The sequence below is a fragment of the Lutra lutra genome, chromosome 10 (genome assembly GCF_902655055.1).
Source record: "Lutra lutra chromosome 10, mLutLut1.2, whole genome shotgun sequence".
Classification (NCBI taxonomy): Eukaryota; Metazoa; Chordata; class Mammalia; order Carnivora; family Mustelidae; genus Lutra; species Lutra lutra.
This window is the reverse complement of record NC_062287.1, coordinates 65,821,233-65,848,202: the sequence shown is the minus strand read 5'-3', so window position 1 is coordinate 65,848,202 and position 26,970 is coordinate 65,821,233. Positions and strand designations below refer to the sequence as shown.

Genomic DNA, 26,970 nt, shown 5'->3' with positions numbered 1-26,970 from the left:
AGGCTGGCAGAGTAAATGGAGAGGGAGATGCTGGATTTGTGTATCACTGGCTGTCAGTTCTTAATGTTGTTAAACCTCACACAGGTGTGTTAGCATTGAACTATATAGTGTCACATACCTGAGTTTGAAAATAAAAGCACATTTCCAAACCTCTGGCAGTAGCCAAATGCCTCCTCATTTTATGGAGCTAAGCCACAATCTTGCCCTAAACCTGAATTAGATCCCCTTAGATATTAGTGCTTCCCAGACCAAGCCCAAAGTCCCCAGGCCTTGGGTCATTGTACTATAGGCTACCTCTTGGGGGTTGGATTGTTTCCTTTCTTTCTCCTTCATTCCTGACTGATCTTAGTTTCCTATATCTCCTCAGCCTATAATTTTTTCCAGGTATATAATATAATAATTCAACAATTTTCTTTTTTTTAGGATTTTTTTTTTTAATTTTAGAGAGAGATCGAGCACGAGTGGCAGGGGCAAAGGGAGAGGGAGAGAGAACCTTAAGCAGACTCCCTGCTGAGCACAGAGCCCAATTCAGGGCTTGAGCTCACAATCTTAAGATCACAACCTAAGCCAAAACCAAGAGTATGATAATCAACCCACTGCACTGCCCAGATGCCCCTGATTCAATAATTCTATAGATTTCTCAGTGCTCATCAAAATAGTGCCCTCTTAATCCCCTTGATCTATTTCACCCATTCCCCTACCCACCATTCTAGTAACCCCCAGTTTGTTTTCTATATTTAACTTTTTTGTCTCTTTGAATTTTTAAAATTAATGCACTTTGCTGTGCTAGAGACCTGGATTTTCACCAACACGATTTCCACAGCTAGACTATATTTTTCAGTCTTTCTTGCAGCTAGATGTAGGGGAATGGAGACCCTTCAGATGTAATGCCCTAAAGTAGACTCTCCTGCCCAATATTTCACACTGTCTTTATTTCCCCACTTCTTACCAAATTCAGAGGATTTAGTTGAGGACCTGAGGGCTGAGAAGAAGGCAGAACCACTAGATGGAAGCTGGATCTTTGAATGGGCACTCATAGAATACAGCTGTGCCATGAGCAAGAAATAAAATTTTAGTGTATTAAGCTACTGAAATTGTTATATTTGTTATAGCAGTTAGCCTACTCTGATTAATGCATAGATTTGAACCATAATGGGGTGCTTCAATAACAAGTTTTCAAAATGCAAGGCACTGGCTTAGCAGTCAAGCAGCAGAAAACAAGAAAACTAATTTCAGGAGCTAGAAATATGGTGACTCATGTGGTGAATAAAACAAAAAAACTTGGCAAAGTATTTCCCATGATAACTTGAAAGGCAGCCCATGGGCAGCCTATAGTCCTAGGAGAAGTGGCCGGAATAAATCCATGTGAAACTTTATTGGCAACCTTTGGCACATATTGTAAGAAAAAGAAGCACTTGGGAAAGAATTGGCTTTTTGGCAGTAGAAAGAAAAAAAATACACAGGGTTCAGACTGAAGACTTAGAAAGCCTGACTATTTCTAAACTCTAAACAGAAAGAATAAAAAGAGCTTTCAGTGGGAAAGAACCAATAAAATTTTTCAGTTGAACTCAGATCAACTCAGCCTATGGGAAAACCAGATTAAGGATATGTGTGGTTTGAAATGAAGGCACCATTAAATTAGAGAAAGAGAGAGAAGAATGGAGCTGAGAAAATAAAGAAATACATCTTGATAATTATGACTGGGAAAGGATTTGGGGTATGATTATTGGCACATGGAATCAAATAGAAGAAAATAGGTCAGAAATCTAGGTTTGTGAGGGAATTGTATTTACAAAGAAACATAAGCCAAGGTGAAAAAGTTCAACTGTTCAAATTAGAAAACAGCTTTTGGGATCTTCAGCTTTATACTAACAGAAGGTGGACTGCAAAAGCTGTGCTACTCCCCAGGAGGGCATATTCCTTAATTCCTACTCCAAATGTGGCCAAGAAGATTGTATACAATGAAGACCTACAGAGATCAGTGGACACATGGGACATGGGAGTTTCTTCCAGGAAACAGATTCAAGATCTAATCAAAGGTAAGTAATTGTAGTAGGAAGAATTTCTAAAATACATGCCTCTAAGATGTTCCACCCCAATTCCTGAAGCCTTTGAATATGAAATATTACTCCTGTTATATTATACAGTAAAGTAGACCTTAAAATAGGAAAATCATCTCAGTGGGTCCTATGTAATCACAGCAGCCCTTAAAAGCAGAGAGCTTTCTCTAGCTAATGATAGAAGTAGAAGTCAAAGAGATTAGAGGTATGATAAGGACCCAAAGTGTTACTGCTGCTTTGCAAATAGAGTGAGCCACATGAAAAGAAAAGCAGGCAGCCTTTTGGAGAAGAGAATAGACCCCAGTTGAAAGCCAGCAAGAAAACAAGGAACTCATTCCTAGAGCCTCAAGAAAATGAATTCTGCCACTAACCTGAGTGAGCAAGAATGTGGGCCTTACCATGACCTCCAGGTAAGAGCACACCACTGCCTACACATTGATTTTAATTTTGTGAGAACCACAGCAGAGAACCTAGTTGAGCCCACCCAGACTTCTGACCTACAGAACTCCAAGACAGTAAAAAGGTATTGTTCTTTGAGAAGATCAACAAAATTAATAGATCAGTAGCCAGACTCAGAAAGAGAGAGAGAGAGGACTCAAAATCAGAAACGAAAGAGGAAAAATAATATGATTTCACTCATATGCAGAATTTAAGAAACAAAATAGATGAACACAGGGGAGGGGGAAAAAAGAGAGAGAGAGGGAAAAAAACATAAACGACTCTTAATGATAGAGAACAAACTAAGGGTTGGTGGAGGGAGGGGGTTGGGGGAGAGGTTAAATGAGTGATGGGTATTAAGGAGGGCACTTGTTATGATGAGCACTGGGTGTTATATCACTAAATTCTACTCCTGAAACCAATATTACCCTATATGCTAACTAACTAGAATTTAAATCAAAAATTTTTTAAAAGAAGAGAAATAAAAACCAACACCTCAGAAATACAAAGGATTATAAGAGAATATTATGAAAAATTAATATGCCAATAAATTGAACAAACTAGAAGATGGATAAATTCCTAGAAAACTTATAACCTGCCAAAACTAAATTAGGAAGAAATAGAAAATTTGAACAGATCAAATACCAGCAATGAAATTGAATCAGTAATCAAAATACTCCCAACAAAAAAAGTCCAGGACCAGATTTTCCCAAATTTCCCAAATTTCCAGAGGAAAATTCTACAAAACATTTAAAGAAAAGTTAACACCTTGTCTTCTCAAATTACTCCAAAAAATAGAAGAGGAAGGAAAACTTCCAAATTCATTCTATGAAACCAACATTACCCTGATACCAAAACCAGATAAAGATAGCACAAAAAAAGAGAACTAATATAGGCCAATCTCTGATAAATATAGATGCAAAAATCCTTAACAAAATTTTAGTAAACCAAATCCAACAATATATTAACAAAATCATTCACCATAATCAAGTAGGATTTATTCCCGGGTGGTTCAATATTTGCAAATGAATCAATGTGATATGTCACATTAACAAAAGAAAAGATAGAAATCATGTGACCATTTCAATAGATGCAGAAAAAGCATTTGACAAAGTAAACATCCCTTCATGATAAAAACCCTCAACAAAGTAGGTTTAGAGATAATATACCTCAACATAATAAAGGCCATGTTTGAAAAACCCACAGCTAACAACATATGCAATTGTGAAAAACTGAAAGCTTTTCCCCTAGGATCAGGAACTAGAAGAGGAGGTCCTCTCTCAGCTCTTTTATTCAACATAGTACTGGAGGTCCTAGTCATAGCAATCAGACAAGAAAAAGACATAAAAGTCATTCAAATCAGTAAGGAAGAAGTAAACTTTTCACAGTTTTCAGGTGACATACTATATATAGAAAACCCTAAGAGTCCACCAAAAAACTACTGGAACTGATAAGTGAATTCAGTAAAGTAAAAGGGTACAAAATCAATATGCAGAAATCTGTTGCATTTTTAAATACTAATAAGTAGCAGCAGAAAGAGAAATTAAGAAAACAATACCATTTACAATTACACCAAAAATAATAAAACACCTAGGAATAAGCATAATCTAGGAGGTGAGAGACATGTAGTTTGAAAACCATAAAACAGTGATGAAAGAAATTGAAGATAATACAAGAAATGCAAAGAAATTCTATGTTTGTGGATTGGGAGAATAAATCTTGTCAAAATGTCCATACTACCTAAAGCAATCTACAGATTTAATGCAATTCCTATCAAAACACTAACAGCATTTTTCACAGAACTAGAACAAATAATCCTAAAATTTGTATGGACCCCCAAAAGACCCCAAATAGCAAGCGTAATCTTGAAAAAGAAAAAAAAAAAGTGGAGGTGTCATAATCCCAGATTTCAAGGTATACAACAAAGCTGTAGTAATCAAAGCAGTATGGTACTGGCACAAAAATAGACACAATAGAACAGAATAGATCAATAGAACAGAATAGAGAGCCCAGAAATAAGCCCGCAATTATATGGTGAATTAATCTACAACAAAGGAGACAAGAATGTGCAATGGGATAAAGACAGTCTTCAGTAAATGGTGTTAGGAAACTGGACTGCTGCATGCAAAAGAATGAAATTAAACCACTTTCTTACACCATACAGAAAAATAAACTCAAAATGTATTAAAGACCTAAACGTGAGATTTGAAACCATAAAAATCCTTGAAGAGAACACAAGCAATAATTTTTTTTTTTACATTGGTGGTAGCAACATTTTTCTGATATGCCTCCTGAGGCAAGGGAAATAAAGGCAAAAATAAACTATTGGGACTTCCTCAAAATATAAAGCTTCTGAACAGCAAAGGAAATAAGCAACAAAACTAAAAGACAATCTACTTCTGTGGAATGGGAGAAGATACTTGTAAATGATATATCCAATAAATGGTTAGTAACCAAAATATATAAAGAAGTTATACAACTCGAAAACAAAACAAAATAATCCAATTAAATAATGGACAGAAGACATAAACAGATATTTCTCCAAAGAAGACATACAAATGATGAAGAAGTCTTAGAATATAAGTGAGGTTCGGTGGGGTGAGGTCCTGAGCCGATGACCAAGAAAGAATTCTCGAGACATCTTTGTGCAAAATGGTGGTTTATTAAAGCACGGGGACAGGACTTGTGTGCAGGAATTGCTGCTGCCCTGGGGCTGTGAGGGATGGTCTATTATACGCTTGCAAGCTGGGAGGGGGTCAGGGATGGCCTAGGTCTCTAAGGAATTTTGGAAGCAAGGTTTCCAGGACCTTGAGGTGCTAGCTATTGTTGGGGAAAAGGTTACTCATTAATGGTAATAAAACCTTTGTGGTGAGACCCTTTAAATGTATATCAGTGGGCCGTATGCTTGGGAATGACTGTTAACCGCATCTTGGAGGGTTTAGAGATAATTTCCAAAGGAATTGTTAAAGTAGACTTACAGGATCCTGGTTGGGGGTAGGGGTCGGTCAGGCTATGACTGCCCTTTGCCCTTAGCAAAGTATTAAGATGGAGGCAGTTGAGTCTCTACAGGAATGTCACTCTGCCTGTTTTAAGGGTTTGTCAGTGGGTAAGGAAATTTAATAATTTTTCTTCTGCCTCTGTTTCCCACATCACAAAGATAAGCCAACAGACATGAAAAGATGCTCAACATCACTCATCTTCAGGGAAATGCAAATCAAACGACAATGAGATATCACCTCGCATCTGTCAGAAAGCCTAAAATCAAAAACACAAGAAACAACAAGTGTTGGTGAGGATGGGGAGGGAAAGGACCGCCCCCCCCCCACTGCTGGTGGGAATGCAAACTGGTACAGCCACTCCAGAAAACAGTATGGAGATTCCTCAAAAAATTAAAAACAGAACTACCCTATAATTCAGTAATTACAGTATTGGATTTACCCAAAGAATACAAAAACCCTAATTCAAAAGGATAAAAGCACATCTATGTTTGCTGCATTATTTACAATAGCCAAATTATGGAAGCAGCCCAAGTGTCCATCAATAGATGAATGGATAAAGATGATATGGTGTATCATTCAGCCATAAAAAGGAACAAAATCTTATCATTTACAACAAAATGGACAGATCTAAAGGGTATAATGCTAAGTGAAATAAGTCAACCAGAGAAAGACACCATATGATTTCACTCATGTCTAATTTAAGAAGCAAAACAAATGAACAACAACAAAAAAAGAAGATTTAAAAAAAAACAGACTCTTAAATATAGAGAACAAACTGATGGTTATTACAGGGGAGGTGGGTAGAGAATGGGTGAAATACATAATAGAGATTAAGAGGTACATTTATCGTGATGAGCATTAAGTAATGCATGGAAGTGTTGAATAGCTATATTGTGTATCTAAAACTAATATAACACTGTATATTATAGTGGAATTTTAAAAACAGATTAAAAAAAGAAAATGGGTCTGGATATTCTGTTTCCTACTCTCCTTTGCAACTTGATTGCTATTATAACTTTTCAAATTTCCCTTCTAATTCTACAAATGTTTTCTTTAATTGTTGATTCTCCTTGATTATACCATGATCTATCATTTTATTTTATTTTTTTTTAGGGCAGATTGCTACTTTACTTTTTTCTTTTTCTAAATTTAAATTCAATTAATTAACATAGCATACTATTAGTTTCAGAGGTAGAGGTCAGTGATTCATCAGTCTTATATAAAGCCCAGTGCTCATTACACCATGTGCCCTCTTTAAAGGACAGTAAGCATAAGCTGTTATTTCAGAAGTGGATAGTGCTGCTGGGTTTTGTTTTGTTTTGTCTTGTTTTCCATATCTTAAACACCGTTTCTCAAAACAGTGAAGAGAAATTAGCTGGCAATATTTTCTGTATAGCTCTCCAGTTTAGCTTTTAGCTCCTGGCGACTAACTCTTCAGAAACTTGCTTGGAGTGAGGCCTACAACTGAAGATTGAGAATATTCACATTTAACACAGAGGCAACAATTCCTGTCAAGCATTCTCAATCACATTCCAATGGTGGCTTAATTTCTTTCAATATGGATATCAAAAATAACCTACCAAAACAAGCAAGAAGAATTAGAAAATTTAAAGAGATGAAATAAGATTCTTTCTTCTGGGGCACCTGGGTGGCTCAGTGGGTTAAAGCCTCTGTCTTCAGCTCAGGTCATGATCCCAGGGTCCTGGGATCGAGCCCCACATCGGGCTCTCTGCTCGGCAGGGAGCCCGCTTCCTCCTCTCTCTCTCTGCCTGCCTCGCTGCCTACCTGTGATCTCTATCTGTCAAATAAAAAATATATATATATAAAAAAAAAAAAAAAGATTCTTTCTTCTTCCAGAAACTCAATATTAAGCACCAGCACCATCATGCAGACTCCCTTTATCTAATAATTCCTCTTCTAGAAATTTGTTTCCAGAATTTAGGTCCTTGCCTTCCATGACTCATTTTCCCCTTCCTGTCTTCCTTTCTTCTTTCTTTTTGAAATGCTTTATCAAATACTTGAAGGCTAACTTTCTTTCACGCATGGTGTTAGGCATTAAGGATAATGATAAAAAGACATGATTCCTGCCTTCTTGTCTACCTGGTTCCATGGTGATAGATCACATATGTTTCTGAGGTACCTGTAGCCTACAGCTTGTGCTCATCCAAGTAATGAGGTCTATAGATATTTAAATAGTAGAGATATTTAAGAGTTATCCCCTGGTCTCTTGCAAGTTACCTAGGTACAGAGCAAATTTCTTCTTTCATTATGAGTATTTTCTGTACAGATATCTAATTTTATGACTGATACCACCTGTACAGAAAAGAAATTGTTGTCCATACACTATTCCTATAAATGACTCATTTTGGAGAAAACTCATAAGCCATTGTTCAAAGCATTATTTGCAAGCCAGAATTCCAAAATTACCATAGCAGACAAACCACTGGATATCCAGCTGGGAAAGAGAGTGCAGTCTGCTCATATGTAGTACAGATAAACCTCACATTCATCAAAGAAGAAAGGGGAAATCTAAACTGAATTTTGGTCTATCAGAACACAAGAGAAGTTTTTAAGGAGAAAGTTATCATATAAAGGACCTCTATGCTGATTACTATTATAAAGTCAAAAACCCTTTTGTAAAATGAAAAATGACTAAAATTTCATGAATTGTCCCCCAGCTGTGTTTTCTAAATATGAACTGTATGTCTTGCTTTTTGAAGAAAGAATCAGTTAGAGTGGTGTAGAAATTTCAAGTGCATAAAAGAAAAGGGAGGCATAAACACCCTGCACTCAGTATTTAAATGGGCATTTGCTTTCATGAGCCTTGGCATCATTCCTCCCCAGATCGCAAAGATAAACAGCTGGAGGAAAAAAAAAATCACTGACTTTGGGAAGAAAGGAAGCACAACCCATGCTCAATCTCCTTTAGAGATGGACACTCCTAGGAGTATATAAATGAATAGGCTCCACAGGTAATAACAATGAATTGTGTGAGAATGAGTTGGTGAGGGAAGTGGGAGGTGGCAGGGAATATGGGAATTGGGGAAACCTCCAGCAGTTCATGCTGTGCTATCTGCCTTCCTCATTTGTCTGTTTTCTGAGTCAGCATTAGCTAAATTTTCCAGAAAGCAATCCACAAAGTACAGCCTGGGCATTTAAGGGACGTCACTCATTTCCCCCAGTGACCAAGTCAGAAGCTTGAAAGCAGGGAAATCCGGATGTCTCAGTTATGAAGTGGAACAGTGGGGCTCCAATATATTTCCAGAAGTCTCCATCCAGACTGGTGATTGTCTGCTTCCATTACAGCCACTGACCATCCAGGGTGTTTCTCTGGCTCAGAAAGGGTTGGCATAATGGCCAAATGCTTCAGCCTGGTGTTGCTTCTCGCCTCCATCTGGACCACAAGGCTCCTGGTCACATCTCTCCGTATAGAAGGTATGTTTCTTACCAGATTTTCAACCTGAGGCAAGGCAAGATCTTGCAAGTTGTCCTAAGCCTACCAAATTCTTAAGTGTGGAGTGCTGGGAATAGGGGTTATCCTCAATGTCAACGGAAGATCTAGTTGGTAGGATTGCTCTGCCAGAAATGTTTTCATCATATTGTTGGCTTCACCAAAATGATTCACATTTACCTTTATGTTATCTTGACTTTCATTTTTGGTTATGGAATCTTTTTTAATGGGAATATCTTGAATCAAAACATTGAGGAAAGATCATTTGTTTTTAAAAGTGTTTCACTGCAGAAACAAACCATGATTGTAATGAATTTTAAGCTTGGGGAAAATGGCCAACTTTCGCTAAATATTGACCTGTTTTATATTTTTGGAAGTGTCAGCAATAATTGTCCAGCATAATTATTTTAATTTCAATTTTACTATACTGCATATATGTTTTTAATATGAAATAAATAGCCAATTAACTGGGAAAAAAAGCCTGTGAAAATGTAGGTTTGAAAATTAGTCATTAGCTCCCTACCAAAGGAATAACTTCAAGTGATTTCTGGGCTTTTGAAATGCCCAACCAGTAACCTCATTGTGCAATGTAGGCAAAAAAATTGTAACCACAAATCACTCAATTACAGCTCCAGGCAAATGAAAATTTGAGCATTTTAAAAGGAAAATTGTGTGTTCCTATGCTGGAAGATGCTCTGTGATATAAAATATTTTGGAATCAGATATCCTGAGTTGCTTCATTTATTACTGTATTTAATTTTATGAGAGGTTACAGTTATATAATTCATTTTTTTCAAATACCAGAACTGTTACTTTCAAGTTAGTTTTGTCCTCTTTGAAATTCCTCTGGAGATATTATTCACTTTTCCCCACAATGCTGCCATTACTCAAACTTTATGTTTAAGTAGAACTCAAAATTGTTCTATGACAATGATTCCATTGCATTCTTTCTTTTTTCTTTTTTTAAATTATTTTTATTAACATATAATGTATTACTTGCCCCAGGGGTACAGGTCTGTGAATCATCAGGTTTACACATTTCACAGCCCTCACCATAGCACATACCCTCCCCAATCCATCACATTCTTTAGACCATCTTTGATGATGGCAAAAATTTCCTAGGGAAATTAAACTATTTTACATTACATATATTATATATAATTTTTATATATGTAATATATAAAATTTCACTTAATCTTCTAAGAAGACTTTTATAGATGAAGAAACAGGCTCAAGTAAGGCCAAGTGACTTGCCTAATGCCATATAGATGGTAAATAATAAAGCTTGGGTTTGAATTCCAGCCCTGTCTGATCCTAAGCATAGGGTATTTCTACTATGCCTGCTGTTTCCTAAAAAAATTTTAAGGGAAAAATAAAATTTTAAGGAGGGGCACCTGGGTGGCTCTCTCAGTTAAGCAGTTACCTTTGGCTCAGGTCATGATCAAGCCCCACATCAGGCTCCCTGCTCAGCAGAGAGCCGGCTTCTCCCTCTCCCTCTGTCTGCCACTCTGCCTACTTGTACTCTCTCTCTATCTCTCTGTCAAATAAATAAAATATATATTTTTTAAATCTTAAGGAAGAGATTAGTGGAGTAGCTCTTGGATTCCAGCTCCTTCTTTTTGTCTTTAAATGAAATAGGAAAGCATAAAAATGACCACTATTTGTTGACTACCTATGATGGAGACCCTGCTAGGTACAAGTTATCTATTCTGACAAAAATTCTGTGAAGAAGATATAACCATCTCCATTTTATAGATGAGAACACTACCTTGCCCAAGGTCCCAGAGCCAATTAATAACAGACAAAATAATCAAGGCTAGGTCTATTGCCCAGAATAGGTCTATCATTACTCTAAATGATAACTTTAAGGTAAAAATAAGTTGTTTTTTTTAAAGATTTTTTTATTTATTTATTGACAGAGAGAGATCACAAGTAGGCAGAGAGGCAGGCAGAGAGAGACGGAGAAGCAGGCTCCCCGCTGAGCAGAGAGCCCAATGTGGGGCCCGATCCCAGGACCCCGGGATCACGACCTGAGCCGAAGGCAGAGACCTTAACCCACTGAGCCACCCATGCGCCCCGGTAAAAATAAGTTTTGATGAAAAAGTAGCAAGACCACTTGATAGTGTAATTAATAAACCTTCTTTGCAGCCATGGGATTTGAGCAATAGCAAGCTCATGGACTAAATAAGCCAAATTCCAGGGAAAATGTGTGTTTGGAGAGTCCAGTTCTAGTTGTATAGTGTGCGTGTGTGGGTGTGGGTGTGTGTTCATCTCCCCTATAATACAGCAGGAAACAGAATAGTGTCCTAGTTAAGAACTGCAGTTTTAGGGTCAGTCATAATTGGGTTTGTGCCCCCAATCTGTCCTATGTCTTTGGTGTATATCCTTGGGCTTGGGAAAGTTATTTAATCTTCCTGAGCTTCCACTTTCTATTAAAGGACACAGGGTTTGGCACAGAGCAACATAAACAGATGATAGATGTTAGAATTAATACTAGCATTAGTATTAATACCAGTATTGGTACAGGTATTAGTGTTAGTGCATAGTCATAAGAGGCTGTTTTGTCACAAACACTAATATGGGGTATTGGCACTCTAGTGTCTCTTTTGGCGAGAGCAAGGTCTGGAAGCAAATAAAGCCATCTGTAATTATTATACATCGTATACATATCCCCTCTTCCAGCCCCCTGGTCCAGAGCATTGCAAGGTCAGTGGAAGACTTAGAAATGTTCCTTTAACGTTTGCAAGAAGAAACTTTAAATACCAACCTAGAAAGTGGTCAAAGCATTTAACTGGGCATCCAATGCACAGATCTGTGTACAAGCAACTTCTTAGAAGATTGTAATGTCCTCTTATGGACTCTTGTGGATAAAGCCCGATAGGAATAATGTACCTGAATGTGATACAACTTTGCAATTTCATACAGGTCTATAAATCCCAGAATCAAGAAAGGGGATCAAAAGAATTCTTGGATTCATTAACTTTTGAGTAAAATATATTTACAACATATCCGTTCAACTGCTTCAGCTTCCCCAGGGAGATCAGTCATAAGGTGACTAGAACCAAAAAGCTTTGAAGAGAACATAATGATGTTATTTATGATTTGCTGAGCATCTACTATGCGGCAGGCACTATGCTAAACATTTTTATTTGAATTAACTCTTTCAACTCTCATTACCCTATAATATAGATACTGTTACTTTCTCAATTTTATAAATAAGGAAATTGAGGCTCAAAGAGATGAAGTAACTAGCCTAAGATCACAGAGCCAGCAAGTGACATAGGCCAGATTTAAATACAGGTCTAACTCTAAAACTCAACTTTCTTAATTTAGTTTCCTCACCATGCAAGTTTTACTGCCCAGTTCCTCCAGGAACTTCAGAGTAAGCCTGCCCCCCAATGGTCAGAGAAGACCTGGGACTGAGAAGGCTCACATTCTGTTATACCAAGTGTAACATTTTTCAGCCCATCTCAGAAATAGTGGTATTCCCAAGCCACATTGGTTTTCTATTAACCAGAGCCCTGAATTCTATCTTTCTCAAAGTCTCAGACCTTTTATTTTATAGATTCCAAAGAGGTTTGCCACAACTGCATCACCTAGACCTAATCCCAGGAACTGGTAACCAAAGCCTCCACATAAGGAACAAGGCAACTATGCAGTGGGGCATGATAGACTCCAATCTGATGAGAGGTATAGCTTGGACAAGAGCAAGGACCCAGCTAACCCAGCAGTATTTACCTTGTGGGAAATGCCTGGCTTATGTTCCATTATTTCTAAACTTCAATCTCAGCCACAAGGGCTTCATTACTGTATCAAGACAATAATGCTCTACTAGGAAGAAGAGCCTAAAGGCTGGGAACAAGGACAGCAGCAAATTAAGGGTTTCTGTGATTCCTTTGCAGAACTTTCCACCTCAGGGCCATGCAGAATTATGGGGGTCACCCTTGTGAACAAAAGGGCAGCCCAGCAGCTGAATTTTGCAGAAGCCCAGGAGGCCTGTAGGCTGATGGGACTAACTTTGGCCAGTAAAGACCAGGTTGAAGCAGCATGGAGGTTTGGCTTTGAGACTTGCAGGTGAGAAACAACTAGATTCATAAACACTGATGGAGCTCTTTCAGCACTGTGTTCTTATTGAGCAATAGAAATAAATGTATCCATTCAAATAATGTGTATTCTGTTATAGCTATGGATGGGTTGCAGATAAGTTCTTGGTCATCCCTCGGATTCTGCCGAACCCCAAGTGTGGGAAGAATGGGACAGGTGTCCTGATTTGGAGAAATTCAGTCAGCAAAAAGTTTTTGGCCTACTGTTACAACTCATCTGGTACGTCAAATCTACAGCCTTTGCATGTTTTCTCTAGCTCTATGATCCGTCTGAGAAGAGTACCCTGAACAGCACTGAAGAAATTATGGTGATGGTCATTTAATACTCCCAAGAATGCCTTGGTGACCAAGCTAGAGGTGGCTATGTGCCCCTCAGAGGAAAAAGTTAGGGAAAGTATGACTAAATGGCAATATAGGGAGAGGGTATCCCAGGAGGCTCCATTACCCATGCCCCTCCATCTTATAAGGTAAGGAAATATCCACTCTAGACAAAGCAATGTACTGAGTTATCACACTGAAACTTGACAATCTTTCTCTAAAGTACACTTTGTCACCCCCATTTTGTAGAGGGGGAAATTAAGCTCAGAGGATATAAGTACATTTGTCTAAGTTCTCACTACTACGAAGATTTTAACAGAGGTCTAACTCTCAAACCATGCTCTTTCTTTTAACCTTCATTTTTTTTAGAGAAGAAATTCAGATGGTACACCTGACATCTTCATGGTTTAAGATCATTTTATGAAGGAAGGAGTTAAAGCTAGAAAATAGAATTAGTTTGCTCTTGGTCACACAGTTGTTCTTTTAACCTTGCTTGGAGACCACAACCATTTTAGCCCAAGTGCTCTACCTAAGGAACATCTCTGAGAGTTTTTCCTTCACTAAATACTTGTTCTCAGTTTATCATAAGATCCTCTGCTGATTTATTACCCTTCACACCTACTCATAAATCTGACCTTCTAAAGATCAGACAGCTAAGTGGTCACATACAAGGATAGATTCCAAAGTCATACTCTAAGATCCAAGAGATCTTATGTGCACTAGCAACATTATGTTGCACAAAGGCAACAAAGGGTCCAAGCAGTTCTCTGAATCAGGAGGCTTTGATCTGGAAAGGGACTCCAAAGACACTTTGTCCTCTTTCCTCATTTCATGTATGAAATGATAGCTCAGACTGGAGATCTGGCTTGTTCAGTTGGTGGCAGGGTCAAGACTGGAACATAAAGCTTCTTCCAACATTTGCTTCACCATTATCCTCTTCTCCTCTGCCTCTTCTGCCCACCACTTTTGGCTGGGGAATTGGTGGTTCACATGCCTGTATCACTCATAGCCAGCTCATGCCTGACAAATGACCTGGTGTTTTAACTTTCTTGCCTTCCTCCTACCTGCCAGTGTGACGATATGATGCCCAGTCCTCTGGACTTCACAAAATGGGGTCACAGGAAGAGGACTTGGATTTGAGTGTTTCCTCATGGTTTCATTTAACTTGTACTTCCAACCCCTATATTTCCTGTATAATTGAAGTTAGATCTGGAGGCTTGATTCAACTCTTGTTCAATATTTTTGGCAAAAAGACTACATCAAAAAGTAATGATGAACTATATAGTAGCTAACTGATAATTTAAAAAAAAAAGACTTCATAGGTGATTCTGTGTACTTTAGATCACTTCTCAACAAAAGTCACTTAATACCAGTATATCCCATTACTAATATGCTAACTTTGATCATTTCAATAAGATGCTAGACCTTTCTAAATGAACTCATAAAGATATGTTTTTCCCCTTGCAATGTAGGTAACCTACACTGTGATATTTTGGCACCATGCAAATATTCTGACCCCAACCATCTTGTACCTAGTAGTTTAAGCAGCCATTGGTAATTATTCCTGGAATCAGTCATTATATGTAGGGCCACAAGATTGTGACTTTCTAAATCTTCCTTCTGCATTTGTTAGCTGGCATTCTTTGATAAAGAAGAATTTCTCTCTCTCTCTCTCTCTCTCTCTCACACACACACACACGCACGCACACTTCCCTCCTCCTTATACTACTATGGACACATGACATTTTACTTATTCTGTGTGTTCAACATGTTATCAACTTTACAATTATTATCCTTCTATTCTTTCTGATGCTCAAATTGTCTCAAATTTGATGAGTAGGAGCCCCCCCCAGTTGACCTTTGTGCCCTTTATTCCATTAGTATTGGAGCAATTCCTTTCTAACATAATAATAGCATGTCCCAGACTTACTTTGTACTTTCTCTGCCCCTGGTGGAATCAGCCATTTATTTCTCTAAGAAGCCCAGGTTCTTTGTAATGGAAAATGTTAAGTAGAAACCAAGATCTGAATTCAAGTAATTCTCATTACCAAAGGAGTTTTCATTGCTTCTCAGTATTTTTAATGAATAGCTAACCATATATTTACACATACATACATATATCTAAAAATTATGAATTTGTATTGATATTTCCAACTCAAATTTAACAATTCAAATTTTTCTTAGTTTGTTTTACACCTGCATCTTTTTTCTCTTACACAGAAGATCTTAGTTCCCAATAAATAATAGTAATATACTTTCTTATCCTATAATAGTTTCAAAATTATAAAACAAACATTATTAGGAATAATGAACCTATTGAGTGAAATTTGATATTTCTTTGCATTTCTTTCAGTCCCCAGAAGATAGCCCTCTAACAGTGTACTGTCGAAAAAACTATGTGCAAAAACAAAAACAAAAACAAACAAACAACTATGTGCAAATGTGACTAGAAAAATTCACAAATCTGTGTGGTTATATTATCATTTTCAAATAAACTGGGCTCACCTGCTTCTGTTTGCCATCTTTGTGAGGGTCAGAGTTAATCTAACCCTTATCCAAACTCTACTCCTAAACTTATCCTATGTTTCTTTGTTTTTGTAACCTTTTTTTTATAGCTATCTTGTGAGGTCTGGGGATTAAAATAACTCTAAACCTGACCCTAACACCTTAACCTAATTGTCTTTTTTAATTGCTATCTTTGTAAGCTTTGGGAGACCAGACCAAAGTGCCTTGACAGCTCGGCATGCACCATCTGTTTCATGCCGTTCCTCTGCCACAATGCCTATCTTCCTCCCCACTTAACTAACTGCTATTCTACTCAATTTTCAAATGCCAGCCTCTTCAAGAAGCCTTCCCATACCCCTTACTCCTATCTTTCCTCTTGGAGTCCAACCACACTCTGTGTTTAATGTCAGAGTACTTGGCACGTTTTAAAGAAATTATATTCATAGTTTGGAGGGGAAGGAGAGCTAGGTCCTAACACTTCTAGGTGTGCCCTCAACCCAATAGGGATCACAGGATCAGACTGCTGTTGCTCCCTCACACTGTGGCTCGCTGGGCTACATTTAATAAACAGAGAGGCAAAGGAAACGAATTCTTAGATAGAGCCTATCTATCATGCCCATACATTATGCTAAGCCCCACACATTTATTATCTCATTAATCCTCAGTGAAATGACACAAATGTATCATTTATATTTTCCAGGAGAAATAACTGAATGCTTAGCACGTATTTTGCTATGGTCATAGTCAATAAGGGAAAGAGCCAGGCTTTAAACCTTGAATCATACTACTTCCACATAGCATCTTCCATGGTGATGACTATACATCAATAACATACCAGGCCCAGGTTGGGTTCTGGGCATCAGTGTTTTTTAAAAGCTCCACAGATGATTCCAAGGTGTAGCCAGAGTTCAAAATCACTCTTTCCTAGGAGATCTCTAAGATCCAAGTTTTAGGATTCCAGGTACTTCTAGATTCCTCTAGTTCTTTGCAATTGCAATAATCTCCTTTCTTGTTCCCGGACTGTACTCTCTCCCCACTGCATTTCATCCTCCACATGCCTCCACTGATAATTACATTACTTCTCTGCTCCACAGCCCTTGGGTGACTTCTTATTTGAGAATATGATGTAAATTATGAAGCCTTTTACACATAAAAGTGAGCATGTATGAGAACTCCTATATATTAGTTGGGAGATATGTGGACCCAGTTGAAAATTCCATCTCCTACAAAATACATTCCAAATGCTTTAACATGGCAATTATGAATCTCAAAACTCTGGCTCCAGTCTATCTTACCAGTCATCTTCTGCTTGCAGTCTTTCACTCTCCCAATCATACACACACCCTACTCTCCAACCACACTGTACTCCTTGTCATTATTTGGTATGACTACATTTTCAAACTTCTGGATTCTTGCATCATGCTATTCCTTTGACTGGAATGTTCTATTCCCTCTTCCATACTAGAGGAGCTACTGCTGTGTTCCAGCCATAGTGGTCTTTTATTCATCAAACACACTGAGTTCATTCAACTTTGGACTCTTGAACTTCCTGTTCTCTTTACTTGGAATGCTTTTGCCCTAGATCTTCAATGACTGGCTACTTTTTATCATTTAGGTCTCAGCTTAAGTATCACCTCTCCACTTTCATCATCCTAGTCAAAGTATCCATCTCATATTCCCCACCCCTATTGGTTTAATCTTTATCCTATTTTAATTTCTTCTTAACATTTATCACCCTCTAAAATTTCTGACTTTTTTTTTTCTTTTTAGGAGAGATGAAGAGGGTCAGGGGATGGTGCAGAAGGAGAGGAAGAGAGAGAATCCTAAGCACACTCCATGCCTGGCATGGAGCAATCTCAAAACTCTGAGATCATGACCTGAGCAGAAATCAAGAGTTAGACACTTAACTGAGCCACCTAGGCATCCTGGCCTTTTTTTTTTTTTTTTTATATCCTTCCATTAGCATATAGGCCCCTTAAAAGTAAGGACTCTGCCTTCTTTGTACCATGACCTTAGCACTTAGAACAGTGTTTGGCACATAGTTGGGGCTCAACAAATATTTGTTGAACAAACTTACTAACCCACCATACCATCTCCTCTGTGAATCCCCAGTGATTTCCTCTTACCTTTATCAAAATACATCTGTCCTGGAAATTGAAACTTTACTCTATGTCTCTATATTTTCAGTTCCCAATGTGGTCTATTGTATTCAGTATTTCTTTCCCCTGATATTAAAAATTTTCATTTTTTGAAGGAAAAACTTAGCATGTGCTCAAGAATAAGAAATGAAACTAAAACTTCAAGGCAAAAGTCAAGGATGGTATGTGTTTGATAGAGATGTTTTCAAAGTAAAAAAAAATTATAAAATTGTGAATGTGTGCAGTCAAAATGTTTTATCAGTAGTATCCATGACCTTGATTGGTAATTTATTGTATTTTTCAAAAATGAATGGAATAACTTTTTCTTCTTAACTAACAGTCCAGCTGATGTTACCTACTGCCAGAAATAAGTAGGATTTAAAATAGATGCAAACTCATACTATAATATGTTACATGGTTCTGTCATTTACCAGCTATGTAAATTTGGGCAAGTTATTCAGTTTCACTAAACTTCAGTCTCCTCCTATAAAATGAGAATTGAATAAAATCATTAAATGAAGTGTGATGATCGACTCAGATAAGATGCTCAAAAAATGTTGTTTCCTCTGTATCACATTCAACAGATTGAAAAGCAAATCTATATCCCTCCTCTGCTCCCCTCCTTAAAAAATTTTTTTATTTTGAAGAGCACAGAGAAATCTGGTTTTTTTTAAAATCTTTGTCCTGAAGTGTATATTGTCATGTGTGTGTATATTTGGTGTCATTTACTCCTTCCATCCTGTTGCTTCTCCATTCTTTCTTAATTCATTAATTATTGATTGAGCATGAACTCTGTGCTAGGCACAGAAAGCATGCCATGATGACTAAGACAGGCAGAGTTCCTGCTTCCAGGGAGATCTTCCAGTACGGAGCAGTGCAATGAGAACTTTGACAAGGGAAGTAGAATGTAGGTATAAAACATGCCTAGGGACACAATCTAGTCATCAAATCTGCCTAATAAAGAGATATTCAATCTGAGACTTGAAGGATAAGTAAGAGCTAAGTAAAGAAGGGGCAAAAAGACTTACAGGTAAAGAAAGCATCATGGTCAAAGCCTTGGATATGAAAGAAAGAGTATCAAAGAACAGAAGAAATCTGAGAAGGTAGGAAGACAAACTGATCAGATAAGGCTAGCCATGTCAGCAGGGGACAGATCACAGGGGGCGTTATAGGTCATGCAATAGAGGCAGTCACTGAAGAATTTTAAGGAAGGAAGTGATATGATTAGATCTGTATTTTTGTTAGATCATTCTGGCTGCACTGTAAGAGGATTAGAGAGGACTAAGACTAGAGGCAGGAATAAAAATTAGGAGACTGTTTTAATACTTACTTGTTACCTTATTTTTCCCTCCCCCAACAGATATTTGGATTAACTCATGCCTTCCAGAAATTATCACCACCAACGATCCCATATTCAATAGTGAAGAGACAACATACACAACAGAAACTGTCAGTGACAGTGCATACTCCGCTTCAGCTACTGATGTACCTTACTCTGCTATACCTACTCTTGCTCCTACTTCTGCTCGGGCTTCCACTTCTACTAAACGGAAAAGAAAATTGATTTGTGTAACGGAAGGCTTTATGGAAACTAGCACCATAGCTACAGCAACAGAAACTGAGTCATATATCGAAAATAAAGCAGCATTCAAGAATGGGGCCATTGGGTTTGGAGGTAAAAGCTTTCTATGTTTGCATTGCATGTGTGTGTTTGTGTGTTTATGTATAACAGACAGTACATAAAAACCATGTTGTCTCCAGAGTAGGCACTCAGGACCTGCCAAATACAAGTAAAACCTTAACGCAAACTCAATTTTCATAAAGTCGTAGAACTTGAGGGCTCTAAAAAACATTAATTATTAAACAAAAAATCGTGAGTATAAAATAGCTTCACTTTTTTTTTGTTCACATATAATGTATTATTTGCCCCAGGGGTAAAGGTCTGTGAAACATCAGGCTTACACATTTCACACCACTCACCATAGCACATACCCTCCCCAGTGTCCATAACCCAGCCACCCTATCCCTACCCCCACTGCCCCCCAACAACCCTCAGTTTGCTTCCTGAGATTAAGAGTTTCTTATGGTTTGTCTCTCTCCCGATCCCTTCTTGTTCCACTTTTTCCTTCCCTACCCCCCACAACCCCTCCACCCTGCCTCTCAAATTCCTCATATCAGAGAGATCATATGATATTGTCTTTCTCTGACTGACTTATTTCGCTCAGCATAATATCCTCTAGTTCCATCCACGTCATTGCAAATGGCAAGATTTCATTTCTTTTGATGGCTGCATAGCATGAAATAGCTTCACTTTTAAAAACTCAAAGCCTTTTAAAAATAAATCACTATCTATTAATACATCAAAGTTCTTTTTAAAATATATACCTTAAATGCCTATGATTTAAAAGTTTGTCTTATTTAAAAGGAAGGGTTTACACTTAATTAGCTCCAACATATCATCTCAAGGTCACAGAGAGGAAATGGACTCCATCATATTGCAATTTATAGAATATAGAGAGGATACGAGGCAAGGCCAAGGATTTCTATAGGCAAGAAGCAAAGAAGCAGATGTGGGCCCAACATTCTAAGTAGCCCCTTTGTGGTCACAGAGAAGGATTTTCTCCTGCATTATCTGTTCTGGATCTGTATAAAGAATCATTAGAAGAGCAACACAAAGAAATGGAAAAACATTCCATGCTCATGGACTGGAAGAACAGATATTGTGAAAATGTCTATGCTACCTAGAGCAATCTACACATTTAGAGCAATCCCTATCAAAATACCATCAACTTTATTCACAGAAATGGAACAAATAATCCTAAAATTTGTATAGAACCAGAAAAGACCCTGAATAGCCAGAGAAATGTTGAAAAACAAAACCAAAGCTGGTGGCATCATAACCCTGGACTTAAAGCTCTATTACAAAGTGGTAATCATCAAGACAGTATGGTACTGGCACAAAAATAGACACATAGATCAATGAAACAGAACAGAAAGCCCAGAAATGGACCCTCAACTCTATGGTCAACTAATCTTTGACAAAGCAGGAAAGAATGTCCAATGGAAAAAAGACAGTCTCTTCAATAAATGGTATTGGGAAAATTGGACAACCACATGCAGAAGAATGAAACTGGATAATTTCCTTACACCACAAACAAAAACAGACTCAAAATGGATGAGAGACCTCAATGTGAGACAGGAATCCATCAAAATCCTCAAATCCTTGAGGAAGAGGCAGCAACCTCTTCGACTTCAGCCGCAGCAACTTCTTCCTAGAAACATCACCAAAGGCAAGGGAAGCAAGGGCAAAAATGAACTATTGGAACTTCATCAAGATAAAAAGCTTTTTGCACAGCAAAAAAATCCAGAACAAAACCAAAAGACAACCGACAGAATGGGAGAAGATATTTGCAAATGGCATATCAGATAAAGGGCTAGTATCCAAAATCTACAAAGAAATTAACAAACTCAACATCCAAAGAACAAATAATCCAATCAAAAAATGGGCAGAAGACATGAACAGACATTTCTCCAAAGAAGACATCGAAATGGCCAACAGACATATGTAAAAGTGCTCAATATTACTCAATATCAGGGAAATATAAATCAAAACCACAATGAGATACCACCTAACACCAGTCAGAATGGCTAAAATTATCCAGTCAGGAAACGACAGTTGTTGGCAAGGATGCGGAGAGAAGGGAACCCTCCTACACTGTTGGCGGGAATGCAAGCTGGTGCAGCCACTCTGGAAAACAGTGTGGAGGTTCCTCAAAAAGTTGAAAATAGAGCTACTCTATGACCCAGCAATTGCACTACTGGATATTTACCCAGGAGATACAAAGATACAAATGTAGTGATCCGAAGGGGCACATGCACCCTAATGTTTATAGCAGCAATGTCCACATTAGCCAAGCTTTGGAAAGAGCCTAGATGTCCATCAACAGATGAATAGATAAAGAAGATGTGGCATATATATACAATGAAATACTATGCAGCCTTCAAAAAATTAAAATCTTGCCATTTGCAACAACATGAATGGAACTAGAGTGTATTATGCTAAGTGAAATAGGTCAATCAGAGAAAGACAATTATATGATCTCATTTGTATGTAGAATTTGAGAAGCAAGGCAGAGAATCATAGGGGAAAAAGGGGAAAAAATGAAACAAGATGAAAGCAGAGAGGGAGGCAAACCATAAGAGATCCTTAATCTCAGGAACAAACTGAGGGTTGCTGGAGGGGAGGGATGGGGTGGCTGGATGATGGACATTGAGGAGGGTATGTGCTATGGTGAGCACTGTGAATTGTGTAAGACTGATAAATCACAGACCTGTACCCCTGAAACAAATAATATATTTTATGTAAATTAAAAATTTAAAAATTAAAAAAAAAAAAAGAAGAAGAGCAACACAAAACAATGCATAAGCGAAGGACCAATAGGCCATGTGTCTGTTTCCTCCAGGTGTCCCCACGGCTCTGCTAGTGCTCGCACTCCTCTTCTTTGCAGCTGCAGCTGGTCTGGCAATTTGCTACGTCAAAAGGTGGGTTTAGGGACGCCTGGGTGGCTCAGTTGGTTAAGCGGCTGCCTTCGGCTCAGGTCATGATCCCGGCGTCCTGGGATCGAGTCCCACATCAGGCTCCTTGCTCGGCAGGAAGCCTGCTTCTCCCTCTGCCTCTGCCTACCACTCTGTCTACTTGTGCTTGCTTTCTTCCTCTCTCTCTCTGACAAAAAAAAAAAAAAAAAAGGTGGGTTTATTGGCACATTGTTGGCCTTATAATCTATGTCACATCCCTATCTTGTGTTTTTCTAAGGTTGTTAGCATTTTCTTGGTCAAAACAGAAATGATGGTCTTCTTATATTGTAAATTTTCTCCCTCATCTCACCTTTCCTCCCACCACCCAATCTTTCCTACTATTTCAGCTCACGCATGTCACCCAGCCTTTACAAACAGGTCAGTGCAACCCCTTTGAAAATCAAGAGATAAAAAGAACAGACTGACATCTAGAGGGAAAATATAGGTTTTGTTTTGATTCTCAATTCTTTGTTCTTGGTGGGAGGGTTATGAGGTCAGCCTCAAGTATGGCCTGCAAACTTACTGTCTCATCTAAATGAATCCACTAAAGTGGGGATGCATTAACGTATTTGAGTGTGCATATGTTCGAATCTCTCTGAAATAAAGGTATCCAGTGTACTGTGCTAATATGGGCTATGACAAAGTGTTATCTATTGCCATATGTGTTACATATAAATCTCTCACTTTAATTTTATAATTATGCCTGTAGGTATGTGAAGAACTTTCCTTTTACAAACAAGAATCAGCAGAAGGAAATGATTGAAACCAAAGTAGTAAAGGAGGAGAAGGCTGATGATAGCAACTCTAATGAGGAATCAAAGAAAACTGATAAAAAGCCAGAAGAGCCCAAGAGTCCACCCAAAACTACAGTACGATGCCTGGAAGCTGAAGTTTAGAAGAGAAAGAAATGAGAGGACACACCAAGGTTGATTTCTTTCCTGATACATATCCTGGCCCCAGATGAGGAAACTTAAAGGGCTGAAGAACCAAACAAGAAAGTCTACCCTTGGTTCCTAAATGGAATCAACTCAGGGCTACCTTTGGACTATGGAGTTCACCAAATGAAATTCCCTTTTTCTTACTGCAATCCTTTCTGGATCCTATCCTCCTACCTCCAAAGCTTCCGACAGCCTTTCTAGCCTGGCTATGTCCTAATAATATCTCTGTGGGAGAAAGGAGCTTCGCAAAGCACAGGGACCTAAAACAGCTAATCAGAACACATTTATAAAGAGGCTTCTTGGTTGGCTGAGAATAGGTGAGTTGAAAACCAAGAAACCACCTAGACCAAGGCTTTCTCTATTGATTCCACAGGCCAGATCCTTTCTTCACTCTGGAAACGTAATACACATCATCTGGCATGCTCTTCTGAGCCAGGCAAGAACAAAAGAAGGAAAGAAAAGTTCAGCAGCTAAAGGCCAGGGAGATTCCCATGATTTGAGACCTGATCTCTGTAAAGCCAAAATAAGTAGAGAAAAAAGAATGAGGCCAAGGATGTTGCCAGCATATTGTCAGCAGGGACTATAACAACAGATAGGGTCAAAGTAGTCATCTTTAAATAATCTGAGTTGGAATCACTTTTTAGAATACACACACACTTTTCTTTTCTTTTTCTTGCTGCTATTTCCTCTAGAAGTATACACTTTTATAAGGAACCAAAACAAATCTATTGTAATTTTTTACTTTTATCGAGTTTTATCTGAGAAATTACTGAGGAAAATTACTGTGTTAAAAAGCAGTAAAATTTGACAAACATTTATTGAATATGTCAGGTGCTGGGTAAGGTATTACATTCTATAATTGAATGTTATTTATCAAAAACTTGTATACAGTAAAGTGTATGAAGCTAATTTTTTCAGTTTTGATACCCCTAGCTTATCTTCTTGCAAAACTAATTTTTTATTAAGACTCATCTATTCATTATTTTCTCTAACATGGCAGCCATTATAACCTTAATTTATTATTAACATACCTAAAAAGTACATTATTACCTCTATACACTGAAGCACATTTTTTAAATGTCATTAACAAATGTATCACCAGCTCTCCTTTTTCAGCAAAAAAAATCCCAAGAGATACAGAGATATTTGTGTCAAAAAAATAAAAGTATTCAGAAAATTTCTTTGCTCTCTTATTTACATAGATACATTGTACGTTTCACACAAAACTGAAGTAATCTGTTTTTTGCAAAACAAAAGAGGGACAATTTTGGTTTTTGAAAAACAAATATTTATAAAACATGTAGGACATATATCACCATATGGGGCTATTCTTGCTTCAAGTGGTCTTATTTTAAGTCAGTCAAGTAACACACACATAAACAGTCCTTTACTTAGCATTTGGGTCCTACATTACAATCCATTTCAGAGTTCACAGGGAGCTGAGGATGCAGGAGTGTTATTTGTCCTATTTCTCTAGCTTTCTCTTTCCCTCTCTGGTTTTCCCTTTTGGACCACTAACATCATCTTCCCCTCACCAGTGACACCACAGCTAGCTAGCCCCATGATCCTTTAGGCTCACAGGCGATGAACTGCTGTCACAGTCTTTTGCAGTTGGCCCACAGAGTATTATCTTAAATTTTGGCTTAGTTGCCAAGAATGAAAAATCAAAGGGTGCCTGCCTGGTTCAATCAGTAGAGCATGTGACTCTTGATCTCGGGGTTGTGAGTTCAAGCCCCCCGTTGGGTGCAGAGATTACTTAAAAATAAAATCTTTTTAAAAAGTCAAGAGTTTTCACATATTTATATTCCTGGTTCCCTTGAAAAAATGGGAAGATCTGGAGATAGAGCACCCATATTCCCCCACAGCGATAATTATCTCAGACTAAGCAGTGGCTGTCCCCTTTAAGAGGGCTCCACTTGCTTCAGTTTACCACAGTCTTCCATGCTCTGTTGCATCTTCATGCCAAACTAAAGGTGCCCTGTGGATCTCGTAATACTATTCCCTGTTCCTTCACATCTAGCCCATTTCACTCATTGACAGTCTTCCTGGCACTGAGGTCTGTGAGTCTGAAATTCTGGTTTGTCGTTCCTTAAGTTTTATCAGCCTCATCTAGTTCTTAGGATGTGAAGGAAAAAAAGCAGAAAGAGCCTAAGTAATGGCCTTCCTTCTATGTATGTTAGCTGAAAAGTAATCAGATCTTCCACACTAGATCTGCCATCTTGTGGACATCTACTATATGTCAGGATATTATCATCTACTATTAATTTAGACAGGTATATGCTCTACTCAGGAGGAGGAAGAGGGAAGGAGAAAAACCACCTATCCACTAGATAGCCCAGGTGCCCATTGCAAACATACTGATGAAATGTAATTGTCATTATTATGGAAGAAAGGAAAGGAGAAAAGAAGGAGAGGAAGAGGGGCACCTGGGTGGCTCAGTGGGTTAAAGACTCTCCCTTAGCCCCACATCAGGTGCTCTGCTCAGCAGGGAACCTGCTTCCCCTCTCTCTCTGCCTACTTGTGATCTCTGTCTGTCAAATAAAAAAATAAAATCTTCAAAAAAAAAAAAGGAGAGGAACGAAAAGAAGGAGGAAGGAAAGAAAGGAAAAACATTTACAGAGTGTCTACTAAGTGGTAGTCTTTTTTTTTTTTAAGATTTTATTTACTTATTTGACAGAGCAAGGGAGCACAAGCAGGGGGAACTGTAGAGGGAAAGGGAGAAATAGACTCCCCGTTGAGCAGGGAGACTGACGCAGCGCTTGATCCCAGAACCCTGGGATCATGACCAGAGCCAAAGGCAGATAGATGCTCAACCATCTGAGCCACCCAGGCACCCCATGGTAGTCATTTTCACATGTTGTCCTATTTAATCATTATGTTTCCCCTGAGAAGAATTATTATTGTCGTTTTTTTAATTAGGTAGAAATTGGATTTAGAGGAGTTAAATCACTTTTCTTTGGTCACAGGTCCACTTAAGTGCCAAAAGGTAGGATTTAATCCCAAATCAGAATGACCACAGAGCCCATACTCCTTTCCCTACACCACAACACTTCTTCTGTAAATGACAATATAGAGATGTCAGCTATTCCAGTATGTAAGCTTGAAATCAGTCACATGCCAAAAACAAGTAAGAATAATAACTCAGGACTCCCATCCCAACTTCAGGGAATTTTTCTTAAATCCATTTGCAATAACAAGGAAAAAAGGAGAACTACTAAAAACCTTTAAGAACTGTTCCCTCGGGGCACCTGCGTGGCTCATTGGGTTAAAGCCTCTGCCTTCAGCTCAAGTCATGATTCCAGGGTCCTGGGATCAAGCCCCACATGGGGCTCTCTGCTCTGTGGGGAGCCTGCTTTCCCCTCTTTGTCTGCCTGCCTCTCTGCCTACTTGTGATCTCTGTCAAATAAATAAATAAAAATATATAAAAAAAAAGAAGAAGAACTGT

General features: G+C 38.2%; 1 protein-coding gene across 1 annotated transcript; it reads left to right on the top strand.

The window, feature by feature from the left end:
• The first annotated feature begins 8,529 nt into the window (after positions 1–8,529).
• LYVE1 (lymphatic vessel endothelial hyaluronan receptor 1) lies at positions 8,530–24,702 on the top strand. The gene is made up of 6 exons (XM_047693302.1): positions 8,530–8,932; positions 12,851–13,022; positions 13,132–13,271; positions 19,373–19,687; positions 22,476–22,554; positions 23,297–24,702. The coding sequence occupies exons 1-6, from the start codon at positions 8,851–8,853 to the stop codon at positions 23,481–23,483; spliced, it is 975 nt and encodes a 324-aa protein (XP_047549258.1). The 5' UTR covers positions 8,530–8,850; the 3' UTR covers positions 23,484–24,702.
• The last annotated feature ends 2,268 nt before the right edge of the window (positions 24,703–26,970 follow it).